The sequence below is a fragment of the Vigna radiata genome, chromosome 11 (genome assembly GCF_000741045.1).
Source record: "Vigna radiata var. radiata cultivar VC1973A chromosome 11, Vradiata_ver6, whole genome shotgun sequence".
Taxonomy (NCBI): Eukaryota; Viridiplantae; Streptophyta; class Magnoliopsida; order Fabales; family Fabaceae; genus Vigna; species Vigna radiata.
Genome location: NC_028361.1, coordinates 2,830,840 through 2,855,795, shown reverse-complemented (window position 1 = coordinate 2,855,795; position 24,956 = coordinate 2,830,840). Strand labels below are relative to the sequence as shown.

Sequence of the window (24,956 nt, the reverse complement as noted above, 5' to 3'; positions counted from 1 at the left end):
TATATATATATATATATATATATATATATATATATATATATATATATATATATATATATTATTGAAATTGTTCAAAGAATGTTTTAGCAAAGCATCAAGTGTTATTGTCAAAGTGTATTTTTGGACTATAATTCTTTGTTTTTTGCTTCCCTATTACTTATTGGCTGTCTTTTCCTTCATTGTTGAGTTTGTTGATTTTCATTTCCACATTTTGGAACTTCCATTCCAATTGGTCACTTGTGACCCAAAATACCCATTAGCGTCCCAGTATTGAGACCTTGTGAAACATAGGACAGTGACTTTACTCTGCTTCTGCATATGTGGGTGTTTGGGAAGGCTCTGGAATCTGTATCCGGAGGAGTTGGCCACTAGGAGATAGATAATAACGGGTTGACACTTTTAAAACAAAATCTGACTGATGCATTGTGCAAACAAAGTGCACAACATCAGTTGAAGTCAGTGTCCAAATAATGTACCTAGTGCAAGCACAAAAACTTTCTTGCTTCATATGTTGTTAATTTTAGTATGTATTAGTTTAGTAAAATTTAGAGTCTTGCACTTCCAAATGGGTTTACCCCTCTGTTCCACATATCTAGAAAAGTCTTTGTCCCACGTACCAAATTGTACTACGAACCACGTATACCATTAGTGCATGGTATAATTGTTTGAATCCAGTATAAGGACTAGTGAGGAATACGGAATCATTTGATGGTGAACAACATGTAACTGACAGCTGTTAATCAAATTTGCAAATTTGAAGGGCTGCTATAGGCGAACAGAAACGCCTTAAAAGCAAGAAAGTGCTTTCACTTAAGAAAGCATTTAGGAGGAGTAAAAATAGCTGGGACTAGCATGACCAGAAACTTGAGACTGTTATATCAATTTAGTAAATTATCCACTATTGGTTGCTTTAGATTCATTTATCAAACATTATATTGTCGATTTCATTTTGTCTATATTCTCATTTGGTGTCATTTCTGAATCACTGGGCTGCAGGTTGCAGAAGCACAATCCTCTTACACTATCTTACTGGATACACACATTAGATTAATGGATGAAATATAACCATGAATTCGAGGAACATTTGAAAAAACTTATAAGAAATGTTCCTGTGCCAAAAGGCCTTTTGCTCGGAGAGTCTTGTCGGTCTTATGGTTGCACACAAAAAGAAAAAGTGATTTTGAATTTGAAGTCGTGATCAACTACTAAAGAAAACAACTTGGTATTACCAGAGTTCAAACTCAAAATATTTTTACTAACTCTCTAGTTACCATAAAAAGAAAGTTGTAAGCAAATTATGAGTAAACAAAGGAATCCTCCATCCCAAAGACTCTCATGTACATTTCAACTTTTCTTCACATGCTTATTCTGAATTTGCATAGCAAAGTGTAATAATGTGGAAAAAAAAGTTTTTCTTTTTATCAACAGGTATATATATATACGAATAAGTTCGTGTTGCTCAAATATGCTTGGTATGAAAAGTAGGATGGTGATACTCTTATTGAAAAAAAGTAACTATTTAACAAATAAATACATTCATATTTTAATTATATTTTTTCTCAACATAAAATAGTAATGTATATTATTATATTATTATATTATTAAAATTAGATGTGAAAGTGGATTTTTTAGAGGGTATCAAGCTATCAGTTTTCTTAAAAGTGGATCATTTTTGCTCTCCCTTCTGTGTTTTCTGTTTTTATCTTTGCCTCTTTTTCTTCTTTTTTATAATATGGTCAATGACCCAATAACCGTTGACCTTACTATTTTCCACTATATTCTTTCTTATTAATTCTGGTTTATTAGACAATACGAAGGATAAGTCCACAAATTACACCATTTTCCACTACATTGCAAGAAAATTACATTAATTCACGAATTTATCTATTCACTGATTGGACAAGTTTTACACTACATTAAAAGAACTACATATTTAATTTATGAAAATACATTTTCTACATCCATTTAAACTGAGTCCAAGATAGAAAATACTTTCCGACTACCAAATGTAATTAATGTAAAACCTCTCCAAGATATAACCATTTTACTTTTTCCCTCCAAATCCTCCTCCCTTTCCGAAAACCAGCAATCTACTTTAACCCAATAATATACAATAGATAATGTAATTATTGTATTAACAGCAAGATGTATGTAGTTTTCTTGCTGGAAAACGGTGAAATTGGTAGCACTTATCCTTCGTATTATCTAATGAGCCATAATTAAGAGGAAAACACACGAGGTATCTTTCTTAATCCACCACTTTAGTTTTCACCATATGGGTGCATATAGTAAAGTCAACTGTTGTTGGGTCATTGACCATGTCAGAAAAAGGAAGAAGAAAAAGGGCAAAGATAAAAAGAACACAGAAAGAAAGGAGATCAAAAGTTATCTATTTTTAAGAAAAATGATAGCTATACCCTCTTAAAAAATCACTTTCACATCTCATTTTAATAATATAAAATATGTTTCTATTTCAAGTTAAAAGAAAAAATATAATTAAAACATTAATGCATTTATTAGTTAAGTAGTTACTTTTTTTAATAAGAATATCCTTTTCCTACTTTTCATACAATACATATTAAAGTAAAGATAAATAATATCATGACATACTTTTACATTCATTTAACACATAATATAAAGGTAAAATGGTTATAAAAATATAAAATTTTGTATTTTTTCAAAAAATAAAAAAATAAAAATAAACAAAAATAATGTTAAATGAATGTAAAAAATTTACGCATGTCAAAAAATTATTATTTTAAAGTAAAACAAACTTATTTCATATATATATATATATATATATATATATATATATATATATATATATANTATATATATATATATATATATATATATATATATATATATATATATATATATATATATATATATATATATATATATTTATTTATTTAGTTCATCATTGTTTGTTTTACTTTTGAAATGTCTTAAAGAGGATGATGAGGTGGGGTGGGAAGAAGAATTGAAATGAGACCAGAACAGTGCATTGGAAGCCAATATAGAACCTGCGAAGTACAAATTACTTTTTCAACATAGAAACTTGTGTTCTTACTGTTCAAACGTTTGTTTAAAGCTGCTATCATGCATGTTGCTGGATTCCCACTCCCTCAATATGGACAAAGCCACTAATTATTGTTATATGAGACCAATCTTAGAAAACATTCAACTTTTTTGACAACATAGGACACAAACAGAAGAGGCGATCAAACTACGAATGATCCCAAACAAAAACATGTGTCATACCTCTTATTTTTCCTCCAACTTATACCTTTTTGACAATTAGCTTCTTCATAAAGTTTATCTTTCGTTAAATACACTAGTTTACATGAAGTAATTAATAATAACCATTACTATATGAGATCTATGTTTGAATATAAATCTAAAATGTTGTCATGCAAAGTCCACAAACAGAAGAAAGAGAGAAAAAGAAACCCGAAATTATCATTGATTGTTTAAGAAAATTAATAACTTTTTTTTCACAACTTTTTTACAATTATTTATATAATGATTTGTTTCGAATATATGAATGAATAAAATAGTTAGACATAGTGAAAAAAATTATTAAAAAAAGTTGTTGAAAAAATACAGTATCAAGTGGAGAGAATCAAAAGACATTATTGTATTCATTTTGAACCGACAACAGTAGTGGCGCCTCGTACTTAAAGCATTGGTATCTCATTTTGAACCCGGAATGAGTGACGAACAATGATGAAGCCATTGAACATTGAAGCCTACAACTTCAATCAATCAATGGCCAGAGTCTCCCATAAATAATGCCATAACCAAACTCTTTTCACAGTTCAAGGGTTTATCCCTCTCATATATGGCATCCTCCAAGAAAACTAACAGCAGAGGAGCATGGACCGCGGAGGAAGATCAAAGACTAGCTCAATGCATTGAAATTCACGGTGCAAAGAGGTGGAAAACTATTGCAGTTAAATCAGGTTAATCATTCATCTTTGGAAAAAATTACTTTGACTTGCATGCATATTAATTCTTCTTGACATGCATGTGTTTCCTTCCATATGTTAACAGGTCTAAACAGATGTGGAAAAAGTTGCAGGTTGAGATGGTTAAACTATCTCAGACCCAATATCAAGAGAGGCAACATATCAGTTGAAGAAGAGGATTTGATTATCAGGCTTCACAAACTGCTAGGAAACAGGTTTTTGTCGTATTAAAAACCTAGGATATTTAATATTTTATGTTGTTAACTATGAACATATATGAAAAGAAGTCTCTTTAACAACTTTTTTTTGACAACTTTTTGATAACGCATACATGACAGTCTATGATTGGTCCGTTTTAAATATTTTTTTAAACATAAATTCAAACAGACCAATAAAATAATGACATGTATACTGTTGTCAAAATATTGTTAAAAAAGAGTTGTCAAAATATCATTGTCCTTTATGGATATATTATTGTTTGTGAAGGTGGGCATTGATAGCTAGGAGACTTCCCGGCCGAACAGACAATGAAATAAAGAACTACTGGAATACTTGTTTGTGCAAAAAAGTTAATCATCACAGAAAGGTGAAAGCAGAAACTTCAATGGCGCAACCAAGACATTCGACTAAGAATAGCGAGGAAAAAGTAGCAGTAGAGCATAAAGTAGCCACTGATGATGGAAGTGTGTACTCAGAATTTAACTTTGACGTCAACGAATTCTTCAATTTCTCCATTGAAGGACTCTATTCCTTCGATTGGTTCAGGAGTGATTAACTTTACGTGTCTTCTTGATTAAGTTAATCTGTGTTTTGTGTTCAAAATATTACATCTTATGTGGTCATAAGTAGAGTCAAGAAATCCATGTGAGTTCCATTAAATAATTTGAACTCACATCATTGTATTTAGTGGAACTTACATCATATATATATAATTAAATTAACTATAACACGTGTTAATGAGTACTTGATAAGTTTGTTAAATGCCTTTCCCGTGTTTATAATAAATTTATGAACAATTTGTTAATTATTTTGTCTATTAAAAATTTGATGAGGAATCTCGTTAATTTATTCATTTACAGATTGCAAAAATAAAAAAGTTATCAAAAATATGATATAAAAGTAAGATTTGCAAAATTTGATTAGAATCAATTAATTTATATATTGCATAAATATATAATTTTTTGTATTGTATATCCTTCGCTTATTTTTATAATTAAATTCATCGTTGATAAAAAAAAATCTACGTTTAGAAAGTGATTCTTGAGTAGTAATGGTTTTTTATTTCATAAAATAATTAGCAATTAGTTGGAAAATCCTGAAAATCATATTTAATAATTAAAATGTCACCAAATCATGTATAGTATAATATGAGAACTATTTTTTTTCACTAAGTTAACGTATTACTTTATCAGATTTTATTTTTTTTTAATTAGTGGCTGCGAAAAAGGTAAAAAAAAAAAAAAAAAACAAACAAACATACCAAGGAAATATGATCATTCGGTTTAATATTTTTTTTTTCCAAAAAGATAAAAACGTTATTCAAAATTTCAATGTTAAATTTTCTATATTACTAAGGTGATATTATAGTGAAATGAAACTTTACTAAGTAAAGGGATTTTTCAAAATGGGAACTAAAAGTACGTTAAGTTACTAATTAGCTATTTATTTAATAAGATTTCAATACATTGAATTTCTTTATTTAAAATTTAAATATGTTTAAAAATATTAATAATAGTGTAATAATTAATTGGTAATAATATACAAATAATAAAAAATATATTAAAATGTTAGAGATAATAATAATAATAATAAATACTCTGTACTAATCAATCATTCTTGACTTATAAGTTCAAGAAATAAGTTAATACTATCAAATAAAATGAAAATCTTGATATTTTGGAAATTTAGAATTTTTATTAAGTTTTTTATGCTGTCTCTTTGGCTGTCTTCAAAATACATGCACATTAATTTTTATAGTTTAAAACATATTAAAACCATTAAGATACTAAGGTGAATGTATTTTAAAAATACAATGAAAAAAAAAATGATCCATAGAAAATTTACATTATATAACATTCTATGAAATTCAGTGACATAAATCATGCTAAGCTGATTAGATGACACTGTGATAAGAGGACATGAATGTTTGAAAATAGTGATTGGATGTGTTGGAAGTCCCACAATCGACTAGAGATAAGGTCAATTTATAATATATAAGTGAAGTGCAGACCTCACCTTACAAGCCTAGAACCCACTTTTCTAACATGGTATCAGAGCTATGGTTAGAGTCTATCCTAGCGATATTTGTTGGGCAGATTGTTTCACCCGCTCTTGGACCGTTATCGGACCACCCATTAATATCTTGTCTCACGCTCGAGATGTATATACCTCGGCGTGAGGGGGATATAATATATAAGTGGAGATCGGACCACCCATTAATATCTTGTCTCACGCTCGAGATGTATATACCTCGGCATGAGGGGGATATAATATATAAGTGGAGTGCAGACCTCACCTTACAAGCCGGAAACATAGACATGACATAATGTATTATATGAAAAGTTACCTCACCAAAATTGATAAACCTTTTAACTCTTTCGTCTTTCTTTTAAAAAGGCTATAGATTTCAGGATTTCAAACGTTATGGTTGTGTTGACCATCATGGTAATGATTGAATTTAATTTATCGTCTGTCTCAAGGGGAAAACTATCTTTTCAATAAACTGAAATTAATACTAAATAAAAAACTAAAAATGTATTTAGTTCAAATTAGAAGCCATACAATATAGGACATAATTAAAAATAATGAGTTTCAATAATTTATGTTCAAACACAATTCTTTAATTTGTAATTAATTGTTGAAGTTAGATTGAGTTGAGTCTGTAAATTAAATTCTTTAAGTTAGTTAGATTGAGTTGAGCTCCCTCAATAATAATTTTTTTATTATTTTTTTATCATTTTTCATATTTTTTATTACAATTATTTTTTTACTATATATGTTGATAATTTGATATCTTCAAATTATGTTGTTCAATAATATTTATATTGTTTGGATAATTAATTTAATTGTTTCTCAAGTTATTTCAACTAAAATTTTTATAATCATGTGTGATAATACATGTGGATATGTTGATTATACTATCATGAAAAATGAAATCAGCAAAAAAAAAAGTATTGAACAAATATATATTGTCTTGTTTTGGTTTCTTCAATAAATAATAATAATAATAATAATAATAATAATTAAGTACTAGGTATCAAAGAAACATCAAAGAGATAATTATTTCTTTTCCACATTTTGACATTTTGCTTTGCAAATTCATGATAGCATGTGAATAAAAGTTGCAATGTACATACAGTCTCTGGGGTGGAGGATTGCTTTGTTTACCCATAATTTTCTTACAACTTTTTACAGTAACTCTCATAATTCAAAAAATAAATAATTTACCATTTAAGTTTTTAATAATTTTAAATAATATTTTTTCTATCTTGCTTTATAGTTTGGATGAATTTCGTTGCATCCCCGTCATAAATATTAACCATGCATAATAAAAAAAATATTCACCAATAAAATAGTATACTTAGTTTGAATCATCATGATCAAAGTTTAATCTTTCTTAAAATATTTATACTAACACAAATCTAACAATTATTTTTTTCATTCTCTTTTAGGTTTGTATAACTGTATTTATTTTAAATTCTTTGATTCCTTTACTCCTAACTTACTTCTTCAACCACCACTCCTATGTAATAATATATACATCTTTTGACACCACATATAAATTTTAATATTTTTTAAAATATATTGAATAAAATAGAAAGATCTTATCATTCTGATAAATGATAAATTATAAGTAAACATTTCCTTTAATTTTCTGGAAAGAGAAAAAAAGACATAGTCGCACATTATAGGTAAGTATATATTGTCCGAGGGAGGTTTTAACTGGTTATTTAAAATTTTGTAATTTGTTTTAGACTTTTTTTAGAGTATAATTTTTTTTTTTCACTTATCTTTAAGTATCTCGCACATCAAATAAAAGGAGAAAACAAATTAAAAATATGTTTATTTTCTGTACACCTGTTGAATATAATATTTAATAATTTTTCTATTAAAAAAAACGTGAAAGAGAAACAACAAAAGCTCCCCTGTTTTCGGTTACAGTAAATTAATACTTATATTAACTAATAGTTGGATGCTAAATAAATAGTTTTTTTTAATGAAATAAGGTAGATGATTTGGTTTTATTCTTAATTAAGATTTTTTAAGCAATATGTTTCATTATTTAAAGATGATTTTTTCAATACCACTTTTGCATTGTGAAAATTTAGAAAATAACTATAGATAGTTTATCCAATAATATAATACTGTTATAATATTTTAGTAATAAAAGATTAACTTATATAAACGTTTTTAATGAGAAACTTTTTATTTTTATAAAAATTATCACTGTTTTAAAGCCATTTTTTTCACATTGGTTAAGTTATATAAAGTTTTTATTTAAAAAAAAACTATTTTTTATAAAATCACCATTATTCTATTAGATTCTTACATACACCATGGACAACCTATTTTCAAGGGTATCTTGATTATTAAAAATTCAACTTTTATGATTGTAAAAAAAATAAAGTTAAAAAGTTATGTAAACTGGTAAAACAATTTCAGATATGAAAATAATAAACTTTTTTAAATTTGAAAGCAGTTGATGACATTAAAAGGAATAAAGACACAGTAGTATCCTTGAATGGGAAGAAGAAGGATATCTATCTTGGTTGGTCCTGCTACATTCTGTGGAGTGCAAACATGAAATTATCTTTCACTTTTTCTTTACAGAAGTCCTTCTTTCTGTTATGTTCTCTGGCAGTGACGTGATACAAGATGCTGCACCAAAAAACATTTATCCAAAAGCTTCTATCACAGATCAATACTCATCATTTTCGATTCAAACGATAACAAATTTTTAATAGGATAATGATATTTAGACAATATTTTTTTAACAACATTTAAATATCATCTACATATTATTCTGTGATTGATCTAAAATTACTTCATAATCAATAATAATAATCATAAATATTACTATGGATCAATCACATAATTACACATAAATGATGTTCAAATATTGTCAAAAAAAATGTTGTTTAAGTATCATTATCTTTTTTAATAATAAACTATGTGTCACTATTTTATCGGTTCATAAAAATGTGTTAATTCCAAGTTACTACATAAGTGATTATAAAAGAATTCTTAAAAAAATATTTTTTTTTCAATTTGAATGACTCTAATGCTTCTCTTTCAAACACATGGACTAAAACAAGGGATTCCAAGAGCTACTTCTCTTCTCACTCCAATGTCTATTTTAAAAAATGATAATTATGTGGAATATTATCATGGAATTCTATGTTGTTTAGAAGTTAAATTTAAGAATAGAGTATAAACATTATAATTCTTATTATTATAAACACTCTAATTCTTTAATTCCTGCTATTTTTTTTTATTTAAATTTCACATATTAAAATTGTAAAGGAGTAATAAAGGGAACAATGCATCACAAGCATTAACTTTTAATAATATGCATGCATACTTAACATCAAGACATTAATGTTAAAAGAGATTTTGAGAATACTTCAAAGGATTTTTTAACATATCAAAGCATGTCATATGCCTCTCTCTCTGTATATAAGAAAATTATTTAAATAATTTTATAGTATCATGATGTTTTCTGGTAAATATTATAAACAATAATTTATACTATTTAAATTATTGGTAACCATTAAAACTGAAGACCATTGCTTTACTTAAACTACTTTTTTACCATTTAAAACGAATATTATTTCATATAAAATATAATAAGCCTTTTGTTTAGTCACAGAACTTTTGAAAGTCTATAATATTATTATATTAGTTTAAATCAACATCTAAATTTAATTATGTAGCATCATTTTAGTCATTATATTATTACTTGAGTTTCAGCTTTTTTTAAAGAGTTAGACTGACGAGATTGGTTATGTTTCCCGTCAACAACTCAATCGTGTATTTTTTTTTTTAATTTAAAAAAGTAATAAAATGAAATAAATAATGGGTAATATAAAAAAAACGTCATTTTTCAAAGGATAAAACTGAACTTTTTGTTTGTTGACAAAAAAGAGGTTTAATCAGCACCGCAGGCCCGGCCCAAAAACTAAAAAATAAATAGAAGCCCACTTTTGAAACTAAAGGCCTGTACTTGAAGTGGTGGCTCTATAAAGTATTTGAACTCATTCTGAAACCCTAGTTTTCAGCTGGCTTGGGTGAGGTAGAACCCTTCCACTGTGGTGACTGCGCGATGGGTATGTTCTCCGTCTACCTTCCCATTCGGATTATGATTTGTTATTGTTTTTCAATTATGTTTTGTTGGATCTGATGCATGAATGTGAATGATTATTTGGTTCCATAACGACGATTACTCAACCTTCCCTCCATTGTTTCGGTAGAGCTTCCTGAGGAGGGTTTAGGGTTTTAGTGCAAAAGCTTAAATAAGAGAAACACCGTTATATGTTCGCCAAGTTCAACCATCTTGGTCGCTTCTTCTTGTGTCTCAGTGTTAATGTTTCTTTGTTTTTGCTAGTGCTAGCTGGCAATTAAGGTTTTAATCCTGCAATGCCCAATTTTTTCTGGTCTGAAATCGTGCCTTGTTTTTTCATAACTTGTTCTTTATGTTTTTTAGTTTCAGTTCTCTTGTATTGTTTAATGGCTGTAAGTGTTATCTGTGCTGTCAAAGTTGGAGTGTAGGATCTGATAGCCTTGTTTACTTCCACTCTGTATATTTTTTATAGTTGATAGTCAGATCCAAGGGATTGTAAATTGAGTTGGCCTTTTGGAGCGGGAGTTAATTGTTTTAGCAAAATAGTTGTTTATGATGCACGTCTGATTTTGGTGGTGAAAATCTATTAAAGTTAAATATTGGACAGGTTTGAGGTTTATCATTAAATTAGGTTTAAGGACTCTTTACTGTCAATTTCGAATCTAGTTATTAATCATATGTATGCTATCCTCTTAATTTGTGGGCATTTGGTACTTGTAAATGTGGAAGTTATAGTGTGTGGCTATTAAGGTCGACGAGTTCATATATATCTCTTGGTTATATTAATAAAATTACGTGGTGTCTTTGTTGGGAGTGGTATTGATAGAGTTTTTTTTGGTGTGATTTGCACAGGTGCCTACAACTATGTTTCAGAGCTATGGCGCAAGAAGCAGTCTGATGTTATGCGCTTTTTGCAGCGGGTGAGGTGCTGGGAGTACAGGCAGCAGCCTTCCATTGTTCGTCTGACCAGGCCAACCCGCCCTGACAAGGCTCGTCGCTTGGGCTATAAGGCTAAGCAGGTAACTATTTCTTTCTAATTTTATTTTATTGATTACTTAAGTAGTGTATACCTTTTTATCTCAATCACTGTATTGTTTCAATTACTTATTTCGATAAAATAATCGCACTTGGTAAATGGGGTTAATTATAATTGAGTATTGGATAATTGTGTGTTTTTGTTGTTGTAAAGCTATTTGTTTGAGTCCAGTGATGATTGTGGTTATGACACGACAGGGTTACGTTGTGTATCGTGTTCGTGTGCGTAGAGGTGGCAGAAAGAGGCCAGTGCCCAAAGGTATTGTTTATGGTAAGCCAACAAACCAGGGTGTTACTCAATTAAAATTCCAGCGTAGCAAGAGGTCCGTTGCTGAGGAGCGAGCTGGACGGAAGCTGGGTGGACTTAGAGTCCTAAACTCTTACTGGGTGAACGAGGTTTGTTACTCACTTGACATTTGAATTTGATTGTGAATCATGTGCTGGTGTTGGTAAAATCTATAACTATTGTATGTTTCAGGACTCGACTTACAAGTATTTCGAGATAATTCTGGTAGATGTTGCCCATGCTGCTATTAGAAATGATCCCAGAATCAATTGGCTCTGCAATCCAGTGCATAAGCACAGGGAGCTGCGTGGGCTTACCTCTGCAGGGAAAAGCAACAGGGGTTTACGTGGCAGAGGACATCTGTACCACAAGGCTCGTCCATCCCGCAGGGCAACCTGGAAGAGGAACAACACCCTGTCACTTCGCCGCTACCGTTAAAATTTCTGTTATCTTATTTTTGCTTCAATTTATGAAATACTATTTTGAGGACATGGCACTTGTTTGATGTTTTGACTTTGGAATGAGTTTTGAACGCTTCAATACATCGTTTTCGATTAACGTGGAGTTTTTTTATTTTCCAATGTTAAAATGGATATTCTTCATATAGCTAATCTACCACCCTTTGAAATGAGTTGCGATGCAGTGAATATCTCTGGGGCACCTTATTTACGAATTTTGTATTTATATGGAAGAAAACGATTTTTTGTTTATGGTCTTGTTTCAACTGCCAATCTAGATGAACCATTCGCTTCAATTAACTTCTAAAGCCAGTATACAGGTTCTTATAAAGTAAGTGTTTTTATAAGTACAATTAGGCGAATTTTGTTATTAACAATGCTTAGGTAGAAATTATTAGAATAAAAAATAATTAATTATTACTTATATTTGTAGTTCGGGAATTTTCGTTTATTTTAGCTTTTCAACATTATTTGTATACTCTACAATTCTCATTAATTTTTTTTTTTCATTCTCTTAAATATAATTAGTTTAATTAAAATTTTTAATACGGCTATTTTAAAATAAGATAATTAAATCTTCTATATATGTAAATTAAGTAATATATTTGTATTTACATATAGGTATCAATAATTTCCCTATAGTATTTATATTTTATTATTATTTTATCTTTAAAGATATATATATCGTTATAATATACTCTTAAATTATTTTATAATGATTTAATATTAGGGTGATGATAGACAAACACCCAAAATTCAAGTACACACCTATTCAAGTTCAACACCAATCACATCATATTTTTATTTTAAAATATATAATACGAAAAATTACCTACAAAATTAATTTTTATTTTTTGGTGTTAAAGGGATAGTAAGGTTTAAAAGTGTTTATGTAAATTTTTAATGAATATTATACTATCAAATTTATTCTGTAGAAAAAAGTGTTATCTTTAAGTGAAATATAATGATACAAATATTAAAAAAAAACTATATATAAAAAAATATATTATTTACCTAAACTAGCAAAAAAATTGTAATTGTTGTTTCAATTTAGAAAAATATAATCCTTTCATAGATTGTTTAAAAAAAAAAAAAAAAAACACCCAATGTATAGTTTTATGAGTAAGAACAGAGGTGACAGTTTATTAAAAAGTAAATCCGGGGTTTACGTGGATTTCAATGGTTTGTACAGCTTTCTTTAAGATTCCGCAAAGCTTGACGAATCGTATCCTCATCTTGGTTGCAATATTTAAGGCATAGCAAGCGCTGTGCAGCATGGTATATCCTCTGGATTGAATAGTGCTGTATACAGTTAACTTCCATTCTCTTCTCTTCCTAATCACACCAACAAGTCCACATAATATGTCAGTACTAGTTTGTATTTCAATCTTAACAGCTTCTCCACAACTAATATCAATGGATATGGACCAAATGCATCAAACCAATATTAACGACTTCAGATGAATTTTACTGTTGACAGTTTAATAAAAACTTTGGCGAGCTAATCCCCCAGAACGCGTTACTTAGGAATGGCTTATTTCAGTGTCGTTGACGAAATATCTACAAGTGCTCATTGTAAGAATATAAATGCACAAAGGAACTGATCAAAAATAAAAACACCTTTTCTGCAATCCTAGTTGTGATCGTTCTGGCTGTCTCGATCACCGAACTTGGTAATCCTGCCACTTCTGCTAACAGAAGGCCATAATGAGGGATACGTGTCGTTCCTTCCTTAAGCTGAAACTAAATTGAAAAAAAAAAACAAAAAATTGAAACTATAGAAAGCAGAAATGCAGCTCGCAGATAATTGTCCAAATAGGATTGTTGATAGTATCATTTTTTTTTAAAAGTATATAGAAATACCACCTTGAAGTCCAAGTGGTTGTTTTTTAAGTCCACATGAAAGTGAAGAATTTTCACGTTGGGATAGATAGTCGCTAACTCTGATATGTTTTCCATATGACTCGCAAATATGGTATACCTGAAGAAGGATGGAAAAAATATGATTCAGGGAAAAGAAAGATCATCAGTTCAATAGCAACAATATGTTCTTTGGATGTTTGATGAAAACTTTACCAGCTTTAAGCTTTCCTTCAATTAACAATTTAACACCAAATCCATGCAACTTTTTTTTTATCAGTTGAAACCCGTGCAACCAATAACAAGTTTAAGATTTCATGTGCCTCTTAAGAAAAAAAAAAAGTCTGCAAAAGAACGTATTTCAAACAATAATTGATGTTTATAAATAAAAAGCTGAATTTTAAAACGGGAAACTTAGTCCCAATAAAAAAAATATTAATGTTAGATGAATTTAAATATAAACAAAACTTAACCAATTCAATGCTAATAAATAATAGCATAATCTCCAATTAACATAATTAAGCAGCGTAAAAAATACTTTTTCTTTTATATAAAATTAAATGAACTTAACAAAAAAATCTAATACTTTAAACAAAGTTTCTATTAATGTTAATTACGTCCGACAATAATAATAATTTCTACATCTTCTCTTTTTTAGTTTCAAACTGATTTTTTATTTTGATTATGTTCATTTATAACATAATAATTGGATTTTTGTAACTTTCGATCGAGTTACAATCTAAGATATTATAATTGCATATTGATAATAAAAAAGGAAGAAAGATTACGCCTTAAGTGACAAAAGATGCTCGCAGCAACTCCACGCCATTGCAAATCCATCTGTGGATGAAGTAGCCCTCCCAAGTTCATCCATAACAATCAGACTCCTGCGTCCATCAAAATTTTTGTAGAAAAAAAATTAAACCTGTTGTGTGTATGTAGAGTGAAGCAGATCAAAAGGTGCAGCATTACCTTCGCGAAACATTCTGCATGATAAAAGCCGTTTCTTTCATCTCTGTCGTGAACTACATATCCATATAACTTCATCTATAATTCTAAACCACATGGATCAAACTGTCTAACAACGTGGGTGTTTAGAAATTGTACCGTGCTAGAGTTGGATTCAAGATTATCAACTGCGCCCATCCTTGTAAACATACGATCAACTACCCTAAGAGTTGAGAAACGAGCAGGTACATAGCATCCAACTTGAGCAAGAATAACTATGAGACACACTTGTTGAAGGTACGTACTCTTTCCACTCCTAGGGGAAGGGAATGTAGAAAATAAATCTCAATTTGATATTCTTCCTGTAAGCAGATATCTATACAAACTGTACATCAGAGAAAAATAATGATTAATATTGATGCCAGCTCCTCATGATATTGTCTGAAGGAAAATACACCAGGCATGTTTTTTTTGTTCACATAAGTCTAGTTTCAGCTTATATAGTTCATCAGTTTTTTCAAAGTCACAAGTTCATATAAGAGGCATTAAGTAAAATTGGTCGGTATCCTTTTTGCTTTTGGCTCATCATTGTGAGATTTACATTAGCATATCACTAGTATGTCCGTTACTGTTCCCTTATTCTTGCTAGAGGCATTAGGTCATGATTCATGAATAGGTCATTTTCTAGTCTAGCAAAGCAAATATGAATTTTATTGTCCTCAATCTTCCTTTATTTAAATGTACACCTCATATACGTAAAAGAAATTTCTTACATATTAGGGCCCATTACAATCACCATGTTTGAGGCTTCCGACAAAAATATATTATTGGCCTGAAATGCAAAAAGATTAATTACTGCCAAAAATGGTGCAGAATACATCAACGGGAGAAAAGTGTGGTCCTGTGGAGATAAGTTATAGTGACTATTGGATATGTTCATTACGTACAACAAAGTCATTGTGTATGCTCTCCAGGATTGGGTGTCTACCAGAATCAATTGCCAATGGCCCATTCTCTATCCAAGAAAAATATCAATAGAGAAATATCTTCTTGATGAACAAAAGAATTTTAGAAATGAACAACTTTATTACCTGTAAATTCTGGTCTTGTATATCTATCAACGGGCTTAGTTGATATCATATGAGCAAATGAATTGACAATCATATCCAGCAAGCACAAGACTTCAGCAAGTAGTGTCAACACAGAGACATTCTCACGAATGTTATCCATAAGTTCTGCATTTTTTTATTACAATTGATATAAATTCAATACTTGAAAACATGAGATAAAGCAAGTTCAAGGAACTAAATAGACAGCATCTTCATCGGGATATGTTTTAGTTAATTTTACAATTGTTAAAATCTACAAAAGATAAAATCCAATCTAAATTAGTACATCAGTTACATGCTAAACTAGATCAATTTAATCATGTGAGGTTAGATCAATTTTAAAATAATGCTAGCAAAAAATGGTGATAACAAAAACATTGCATTATGTTTGTTGCATAAATGCAATGCAACAACCAGAATTTTCCAACTAATGCAGTAATTTTTCACTAGTTTCCTTTCTTGTCAACAGCCGAAATCAACACAAGTAGTTTAATATATGCATTCATTCCCAAATAAACAAAGAGCAAACATGCCAAGCCTTTGAACATTTGTACTGGCAAATGGCAGTGCGTCAAGTACTACCTTCCAGACAAACCTCTGTTCTTGCATAGCATTCTGCTGCTGCAGATTTATTCCTAGCGTTCAACTGAAATTTTCATTAAAATAAACGAAAATGGAGATTTTCAAGAGCCTAAACAAGCTTCTAAACAAAGTAACAACTTATAGTGTGGTATCATATCAAACAAATGCAACAGCATTTTGAGTCATACTTCTAGCTAGAAGCTTGAGTAATATTTGCCAGTTTGGGAATCAAAATCCGTTTTGGGGCCAACCAAAAAACTAGAAGATGATTTCCACAATTAAAAGCCAAATGTCTAATCAACAGGACAACTTACAAGAGTCCTTAGCACACGAGATATCTCATATAATAAAAGAATCTCCATAAACTTGAAGGCGGCAGATGCAACAGAAATGTATCCTCATGTAAATGAATTTCATGATTTTATTGTGGTGAAAATTAGTGGATACCCCTTTCTTCATGGACATTCACAAACTTTGATGGGGCCTCCACCTATTTAATACTTATGAAGGGAGAGATACACAAACTTTTCACATGACTTATCACGAGAAGATCCATTCTTGATTAGAGTAATCATTTTCTTCTTGGGATAAAAGAGTTGGCCTGACCATGATCCCATCAAAATTAATGTACACACAGTAAAGTCTTTATGTAAGTAATTATAAGTATATAGTCAACAAGCACAGTGTGTCAATTTCAGTTATCGGTATTATTTTATCAATTCATCAATATCGTAAGGTCAATAGAATTCTTATGTTCATGAAATCCAAATAATCAAACTACTCACAGATGCTAGTTCCAAAGTCGAGCAATGAATATTGTTGCCATGTTTAACAACCTAATATAAGGCCAAAAGAACAGTAGGTTCTTAGAAAATATAAATTTTAAAAGGACATTTATCAAAATATAGCAACAAAAATTCAATCCCCAACCTGAATGAACTTGCTTGGAAGCTTTCCTTGAATATTCTTCTGTGGTATTACAAAGTGAAATCCTTGTCTATTTTTAAAGATAAGCTTTAAATTGGGCAGCTTAAAATCCTCTCGATAATTGTTTGCAAGATTATGGATGGCTGTGAAAGTAACACCAATTTCTTTGAGAAAACATACATGATATACTGCATTAGGAAAAATATTATACTGGTGATTGACAGGAAAGAAAACTCATGTAAGAAAATTATCAAACCTTCACTGGTTTCACAAAATGATCTTCGTGAAATATCCAAGAGGCCATCAATTCCAGCCTTAACAGCAAAGCATTGTTGAGTACAGGCAACAAAAGGAACACGTGCATGAAGTACATCTTCATCAATAACCTCCCCTATCCTGTAACAAAAATAACTCCTCAATGCATGACCTGATTGGTCCTCTTGTCTTGGTTAGAATTAAATACAGCATATAAGCTTTTCTTTCAGAATACTACTTCGCAAATATTTTTGCTCACAGCATATGACCATATAGGGTATACAGTTTATTTTATCAAATTTGTTGATTCAAATAATGGGTTGTAAATATATATTTTTATCCTATGATAAAAATTGACCAATTGTTAATGTGCAAGTATAATGAATTAGGACGAAGTAATTTCTATCAGTAAAATATAGAATTGTTGACTATTTCATGTCATGATATTTTACTCTGAATATTCTGATCAATATCTTTTTTTATCATTATAACTTGAGAATTATACAAACTCAAGTAGACAATGGATTTACAAACAACATATTCATCATCTAACACGTAACTGTTGCAGATACTCACACAGAAGAAAATCTTAGCATACCTTTTCTTAATATGATCATATTTCTCATTTTCACAAACTGACTTGTAGATATTTGAAAGAAGGGAACTTTTCACATCCTTGAGCACCTATATTTTTAGCAGAAGATATGATCATCTGTAACCTCTTTTATATATTCAGTTCCTTCAGAATACCTCCCTGATTCTGGTGTGAGCGGATGAGAGAGAGGGAGAGGTACCTTAGATAGTAAAGGAAGGGCGTCCAAGGCAGTCTTAAGGAGGATTATGCCAGATACTAGCACTTGACTCTTTTTAGCCCGTTCAACTGCCAAGGCCTCCGCTATAACTTTTTTAGGCTTAAAGCAGAAGTGACATAAGACTCTATCTGAAACCATACAGTTCTGCATTACAACTAAAGATGTATAAGCTACTTAAATACTGATATCTGCTCAACTCCTGCTCTTAATTACCAGTCTCTTTTGGAAATTTACGCAAAATCTGACAAAGGCCAAAAAATAGTTGTTCGTTGCTCATCAACTCATCCTAAAATTAAATATTAGAAGGCACGTTATGAGTAATAAATACAAAAGAACTCAGTTAAAATTCCGTCAGATGGTCTTCAAGCTTGAAAATTAAAACCAGACTACAAATATGAGTGTATCTATTAACACATCAGTAAGTTTCAGACTAGAGCACTGAAGCTTAATGAAGAATAACATCTGGACAGAAATCTATAGGGTGGACTTGTAAAATTGGTGGAAAATATAAAGAAAATTGTTAGGCTAGAAAATAAAGGAAAGAACACATCTAAATCATAACTAATAAATGGAGCATATGGCATAGCACAAAAAGAGAAAAATAAAAAATGCGATTGACACTAACTAGGCAATCAAGTCGAGCATTGATTGTCTCAATGTCTTTTAGAGGCTGCAACAGATTGGCACGAAGTAGTCTAGTCCTGAAGGAAACAAATGTACAATGTCAAACAATTAATGCTGCATGAAGAAACTTGTGTGAATCATCACATACCCTCCAATAGTTTTTGTTGTCTTGAGCATGTGAAACAGACTTCTCTTTTGTTTGCTTGTTCCCAGTAGGGTGGAATGAAATGGCTCAATAATTTCCAAATTATGGACACTGTCATTAAATTTTAACCAAGAAATTCATAAGCATAGACTAAACAGATAACAGCAAAAAGTAAATTGGATATTATATTCAAAATACTTCCCCTGAAAGAATATTCTATAAAAATAAATCCCTTAGAAAGTGGCTATCAGTTCTACCAATTATCATGAAATCTTCCTTTTTAAATTAACTATGTCTGTCTGCTGAAAAAAACTTTTTATTTTGAATTTGAACTTTAATCCGCCACATTATAGACTGGTTTTAATATTAATTTCATCCACTTAGATTATTTTTAAATAGAAATTGGAGCATCATTTTTTAGCACACTCTTTACTGGATATAACTCGTGAAGGTTCCACAAACAATAAGTCCCACTTTCTATTTAGAATGTCTCATTTTCTATTTATTGAGTCAGAGATTAATTTCACTTAATAAATATTAGTACAAGACAGAAGGCAACACTAATTAGGGTTACTGCAGAATTAACCCATGACCACTATTAGGATTTTATTTGCTGTTCAAAAGCAGTCAACATATACATTCAACGTAATTATTGAACATTATTATGATTCCTAAAATTTAGTTTACAGTTTTAGGAATGTTACAAAATATGAATGTATGATCTATAAATGAGAAAAGTTTCCCTAAATTATTCGTGCACAAATTGTATTTAAGGTCTTTATAGTAATGTTAGAATGTCCAAAGAGGGTGCCATGTAACCATTTTTCTTACAAATATTGGTTTTCCAAAAATAGAAATTTATATTATAGTGATTTAGGGGCATATTTCTAGATTAACTATACAGTTAATATTAAATGTGATTACCTTGTACTTAGGAGTTTCTTTTATATACTTCCTTGTTCAGCTTCATCATGTAATGTAATAATTTCCTTGTATAAATTTATACGTGTCCATACTATATCAGAAAGTCAAACTAGGAACACTTCCAATTTATTTTTAAGGTTCAATTACTGGTTTGGTCTTTATACCTTTTAAATTTGCTTTAACATTATAGGTAAAATTATGAGTTTTAGTTTGTAGAGAGGCAAATTTTAATCATTTTTGGTTCCTGCTATTAATACCGTTAAAGTGTGTAGCTATTAATACTTCTACAATTTTTTTTGTAAAGGTTTTACACAGCCACAAAAGTTTTAATGATGTTATAATAGCCAAAGTCAACAAAGTTGGAAAACAATTGAGTAGAAACCAAAATGAATTAAATTGAGGATTCACTCCGCTAACTATATAATAAGATAGTCTATTACTGGCCACTAAAGTTTTTGAGTCAGTGCCTTTAAGGGAAACCAAACCAATTTGTATTCACTGGCCACCGAAACTTCTTTTTCTTTTTACTTTCTTCTACATTTTAGCCTTTCTATCTATGAATCTGAACGTAATGCATTAGCATTCATTAGTAAAGGACACTTAATAACACAAAAATGCGAGCAAACTGACCTAGTTGCATCGATATTCATGTGATCAAATGATCCATTAAAGGTAACCTGAAATAGAGAAAGGCACAAAAAAAGGATAGAGAACAATCTTCCATGGACTAACTGCCGATTAAAATTTATATAAAAGTAGATACAGGATTTGCAGCTAAAGACTTAAAGTATAAGAGTTTAAACATTAGCCAATAATGACAGATAATGGTTGGAAGTTAACGGTGAAACATCTTGTGTGTGGAAAAAATATCATAAGGAATGAAGGTGCATGCAAACTAAATATATTTAAAACCAAATATATAGTTATGAAGAATTTTAAATAAAAAAAAATTTAAATATACAACCTTATTTCCTTTAAGGGACAGAAAATATCGGTGATAAGATAAGCACAACAATATGGACTTAAAATTAGTATTAACTAATTAAAATTTTAAAAAATCAATAAAAAAATTGTGCCTAACAGAACACATACCAACAATGAGTGATTCGTAACAACAATCCCCTTTTCTGCTTCCGTCCTATTCAAGTACAGTCAAAACTTAATTGCCGGCAATCAAACGATACAAAAATAAAGATTTAATATGCATGCATGTATACATGTAAGAACTTGCCAAAATAGTGTAAATACTGACACATTAATCCCTAGACTTCAAACCCAAATAAATATCTTATATGAGAAGGATATGGATCAACAAAAGCTTGGAGAGCAAGAATTAACAAAGCATAAACATTTAAGCGCTTGAAGTTCCTTCTCTAGCACAATAAGAAGACAACAATGTGTGTGCAGTCAAGTCAAAGTTCAGAATCCCTGTTAATTCAATATAGTTCGCTCGCTAGGACCATATTAAATTAATATCTAGTACGGGATCTTCCATCATGCAGTTTTTCTCACTTAGGCCGTGAAGTGAACTTAAGTCTTATGATAGTTTCATTCACAATTACACATTAGAGAATTTTATTTATTAAGTTCTTATGTAGTTGATATACTATAATGTAACTGATATTTTAGTCAGTGGAAACAGTATGAAAATGGGGAAAGAACGCAAATGAAATATTTTGGACTAAACATTAGTCAAAACAGAAAATGCTATGTAACTTTCCTTAAACATTAGTCAAAACAGTGGAAACTGTCCTATGCTCTTAAGAGTTGAAAATGAATTCAGATTATCACAAAAATGGACGGGTATACAAAAAATAAGAAAGCATGGCAAAACTCAGAGAAGATTTGATTTCTCCTCAATAGATAATCAAAGAAACTAACACAACTATTAAATGTATCAAATACAGGTATTACAATCAATTACTTATCAAAGTTCATCATTGGATATAATCTTTATGAATATTTGGGAATTGGAAATACCACTTTAAAGTGGCAGCAGCAGCAGCAAGGCATAGATAATACTGTTTATAGTAAGTGTCCAAACCAAGTGCTGAAGGTTCCTTGGCAGCGAGGTTTTTTATCAAGATAGCACCCTAAAGCACAGAACTTCAGTGCATGTATGAGCAAGAAATATCTTTAAAACTTCCTAAAACCTGAAATCAACTGAAAGACAATAGGTAATTGATGAAACCTTTGTGTCATCAAAACAACCACGGGCCAGCACTACCTGCACAAATAAAGACTCCAAGGAAAATGAACTCCGTAGACAGATATGCGCCAAGGTTTTTCATCTAAAGTACATGGGAAAAAATTGTAGGGACAAAGAGAGATGGTGATATTACCTTCCTGACCGAACCATAAAATCTATCAACCAATTCTGTAACTGCAGATGCTAACTTGTTTGGAGGAAGAATGATCACTATGGGATCATAAAAATGCAGTAGTGTCTTTGTGTTTTGATATGAACTGCTAGTTTCAATATATTGAGAAAGGTGCAGCGAAGCTGATCTCAAATCAAAAGCAGCTAATCCAACCTGTTAGATAATTGATTGATTCGATTCCATTTAGGCATTAAAAAAATCATTTATTTGCTGAAACCCAAAAGTTCATCAAAAAAATGCATTCAAACCATCTCAAAATTGCTTTAATCCATTTGCTATATCTTACGAAAAACATAAAATAAGGGAACATCAATCGGTGCGTCCCTGTTTTTATTTGATAACTGATAACCAACACAATACAACATAAAGCCTCCCTGTCTGATTCTTCTTCAACATCTATGATGTCCCTCGGGACAATACAAAAATCCTTTCAACCAAAAGTGCCTTGGTCATTAATTAATGGAGGATATATTTTTACCGTAGAGTTTACAATTTGTCTTGTTAATCACATCGTTAATAACATTTTTTATATTTTTTCCAATATCAAATACCATGTGCCATTCCAATTTTATTTTTTTTTTTGTAATGTTAAAAAATATTAGAAGACTATAAGCGAGAAAAGAACTGCACGGTGGTTGATAGAAAGATTACTAATATCATGAAATAAATGGCCGCAGAACCCCAAAAAAAAAAAAAAAAAAGCGGGGAAAACGTTAATTACACAATTAGCGGAAAATGTGACGATTCCTTGAGTTAACTTCACGATAGAACAATTAAAATGGCATTTAGCTTTAGTGACAAAAAATTTGACCGCCAAATGGTGCATGTAATTTTGGTCGTTTACAGACAGTTCGGAACAATAAGTAAGAATTAGGTACAGAAAATTAAACAACAAATACACACATTTCGATACAATTAAAACTAACCTACAATACAGCCACTCCTTCACAAAATGACTATTATGTGGTGGATATGAAAATGATTTCCACCCCCTACATGCACTCAGTGGAATGGCAATTTGAAAATCATATCTATATTTGCGTTTCCTACGCTGGACTGAATTTCCCATCGCAAATAAGTTAACAAGAACAATTATAACCTTAGTATAATCCTGGTTGTTATGTGAGTTTCACGCAATCAACTACAAGAAATATTACTAGCTGAAAACGAAATAATATGTGACTACGACAAACGACTTGCAGCTTGCAAGATTAAATAGAAAAATTGAAGCAAAAGCAAACGAGAAAAAAATGTTTATCATAGAATAGATTTAGCAAACCTCTTTCGCTCGGTTCTCGATGATACCGACTACGAAACTCGAACTCTCTCCACCGTCGTCTTCCATTGTTGCCTGCTTTCAATTTTCAGTAAAAATTTCCGTATATCCCTCCGTAATTTCTCATTTATAGAACCGTTTCTTTACGATGCTTGGACACAGGTGCAGTTAGCTTTATGCCGCCGACGTGGATTATGGCGGGAAATTTAACTTCGACCATAAGTCACTTTAATACAGAGTGCACACATTTTAGTGATAATTTATCGTTGCGTTATTTAGACGCGATTGATATTTATATTCAATACTGTTAATTTTTCAATATATATCATTATTATTATATATTTTCAACAATATACTGTTAATTTGCTTTTTACATGTTAACTATCTCAGTGGTATGTTTTAATTTTAAAAATTAAAAATTGAAAACAAATGTACACTAAAATAGACATTTCTTTCATATAATAATAGTATAGATTTTAAAAAAAAGTTATAAAAATAAAAATGAAAAATAAATATGTAGAGAAAAGGTGAAATCATTGTAGACATTTTTTTTTATGTGCAACTTTGTTAAGAATAAAATTATTTTTGTGCTATCCGAAAAATACGTCTGCGATTGGAATTGAAATCATGGAGGTGGTTCACTAATCAGAATTATTGGTGATTAATTAGAGAGGATTACGATACTTACGATACTTTTGTTTTTTCAAAGTATATTTTCATTCGGTAACGATACTTTGACGCCCAACAATTTAAATTTCTTTCATTTGCTCGTAGTGATGTTTTGTACTAAAAAAAATTACAGGCGTTTCCAATTTAAATTTGAATTACAATGTATTTACTTGTTCCTTTTGACAATTGCCAGTGATTTCTTAATTAATCTAACTAATCAGATTTCTGCCTGATTTCATATGATTAAACATGCTTTGAAGGATGGGTCCATTGTGAGTTAAGTTTTTTCAGTGTTACGTGTTATTGAATTTCTCTTAGAATTAATTAGTGTTACTTATTATTGAATTTCTCTTA

The 24,956-nt window shown here is 30.2% G+C and overlaps 4 protein-coding genes across 4 annotated transcripts in view; 3 read left to right on the top strand and 1 right to left on the bottom strand.

Annotated features, from left to right (window-relative positions):
* LOC106777036 (peptidyl-tRNA hydrolase ICT1, mitochondrial) overlaps window positions 1–1,452 on the top strand; it is a 3,765-nt gene extending 2,313 nt beyond the window's left edge. Inside the window, exon 6 of the transcript XR_002666023.1 lies at window positions 997–1,452. The gene's annotated coding sequence lies outside the window, so the exon portion shown is untranslated. The remainder of the gene's footprint in view (window positions 1–996) is intronic.
* A 2,288-nt stretch (window positions 1,453–3,740) lies between these two features.
* On the top strand, window positions 3,741–4,746 carry LOC106776610 (transcription factor MYB114-like). Its single transcript, XM_014664093.2, has 3 exons — window positions 3,741–3,965; window positions 4,057–4,186; window positions 4,458–4,746. The coding sequence occupies exons 1-3, from the start codon at window positions 3,845–3,847 to the stop codon at window positions 4,744–4,746; spliced, it is 540 nt and encodes a 179-aa protein (XP_014519579.1). The 5' UTR covers window positions 3,741–3,844.
* A 5,439-nt stretch (window positions 4,747–10,185) lies between these two features.
* Window positions 10,186–12,234, top strand: LOC106776413 (60S ribosomal protein L15-1). Its single transcript, XM_014663866.2, has 4 exons — window positions 10,186–10,297; window positions 11,164–11,330; window positions 11,545–11,742; window positions 11,825–12,234. Exons 1-4 carry the CDS (start codon window positions 10,294–10,296, stop codon window positions 12,068–12,070), a joined length of 615 nt encoding a protein of 204 aa, XP_014519352.1. The 5' UTR covers window positions 10,186–10,293; the 3' UTR covers window positions 12,071–12,234.
* A 964-nt stretch (window positions 12,235–13,198) lies between these two features.
* On the bottom strand, window positions 13,199–24,135 carry LOC106777308 (DNA mismatch repair protein MSH4). Its single transcript, XM_014664880.2, has 24 exons — window positions 23,937–24,135; window positions 22,619–22,810; window positions 22,468–22,503; window positions 22,257–22,369; window positions 21,369–21,414; window positions 20,907–20,953; window positions 19,356–19,463; window positions 19,209–19,284; window positions 18,797–18,869; window positions 18,566–18,711; window positions 18,370–18,455; window positions 17,773–17,912; window positions 17,520–17,659; window positions 17,375–17,425; window positions 16,590–16,653; window positions 15,990–16,133; window positions 15,846–15,913; window positions 15,672–15,730; window positions 15,058–15,214; window positions 14,923–14,975; window positions 14,739–14,837; window positions 13,957–14,071; window positions 13,711–13,833; window positions 13,199–13,425 (listed from the first exon to the last, which is right to left on the bottom strand). Exons 1-24 carry the CDS (start codon window positions 24,000–24,002, stop codon window positions 13,267–13,269), a joined length of 2,361 nt encoding a protein of 786 aa, XP_014520366.1. The 5' UTR covers window positions 24,003–24,135; the 3' UTR covers window positions 13,199–13,266.
* Between the last annotated feature and the right edge of the window lie 821 nt (window positions 24,136–24,956).

What these genes read in the sequence shown, in the direction of transcription:
- LOC106777308 (XM_014664880.2), bottom strand. Translation starts at nt 24,002, where the DNA reads ATGGAAGACGACGGTGGAGAGAGTTCGAGTTTCGTAGTCGGTATCATC. An exon ending in CGACTTTGGAACTAGCATCT is followed by an intron (nt 16,654 to 17,374) that starts GTGAGTAGTTTG and finishes TGAAAATTTCAG; the next exon opens with TTGAACGCTAGGAATAAATC. An exon ending in CATCTTTTGTCACTTAAGGC is followed by an intron (nt 14,072 to 14,738) that starts GTAATCTTTCTT and finishes ATCCTTCTTCAG; the next exon opens with GTATACCATATTTGCGAGTC.
- LOC106776413 (XM_014663866.2), top strand. An exon ending in TGGGCTATAAGGCTAAGCAG is followed by an intron (nt 11,331 to 11,544) that starts GTAACTATTTCT and finishes ATGACACGACAG; the next exon opens with GGTTACGTTGTGTATCGTGT. An exon ending in ACTCTTACTGGGTGAACGAG is followed by an intron (nt 11,743 to 11,824) that starts GTTTGTTACTCA and finishes TGTATGTTTCAG; the next exon opens with GACTCGACTTACAAGTATTT.
- LOC106776610 (XM_014664093.2), top strand. Translation starts at nt 3,845, where the DNA reads ATGGCATCCTCCAAGAAAACTAACAGCAGAGGAGCATGGACCGCGGAG. An exon ending in AACTATTGCAGTTAAATCAG is followed by an intron (nt 3,966 to 4,056) that starts GTTAATCATTCA and finishes ATATGTTAACAG; the next exon opens with GTCTAAACAGATGTGGAAAA. An exon ending in CACAAACTGCTAGGAAACAG is followed by an intron (nt 4,187 to 4,457) that starts GTTTTTGTCGTA and finishes TTGTTTGTGAAG; the next exon opens with GTGGGCATTGATAGCTAGGA.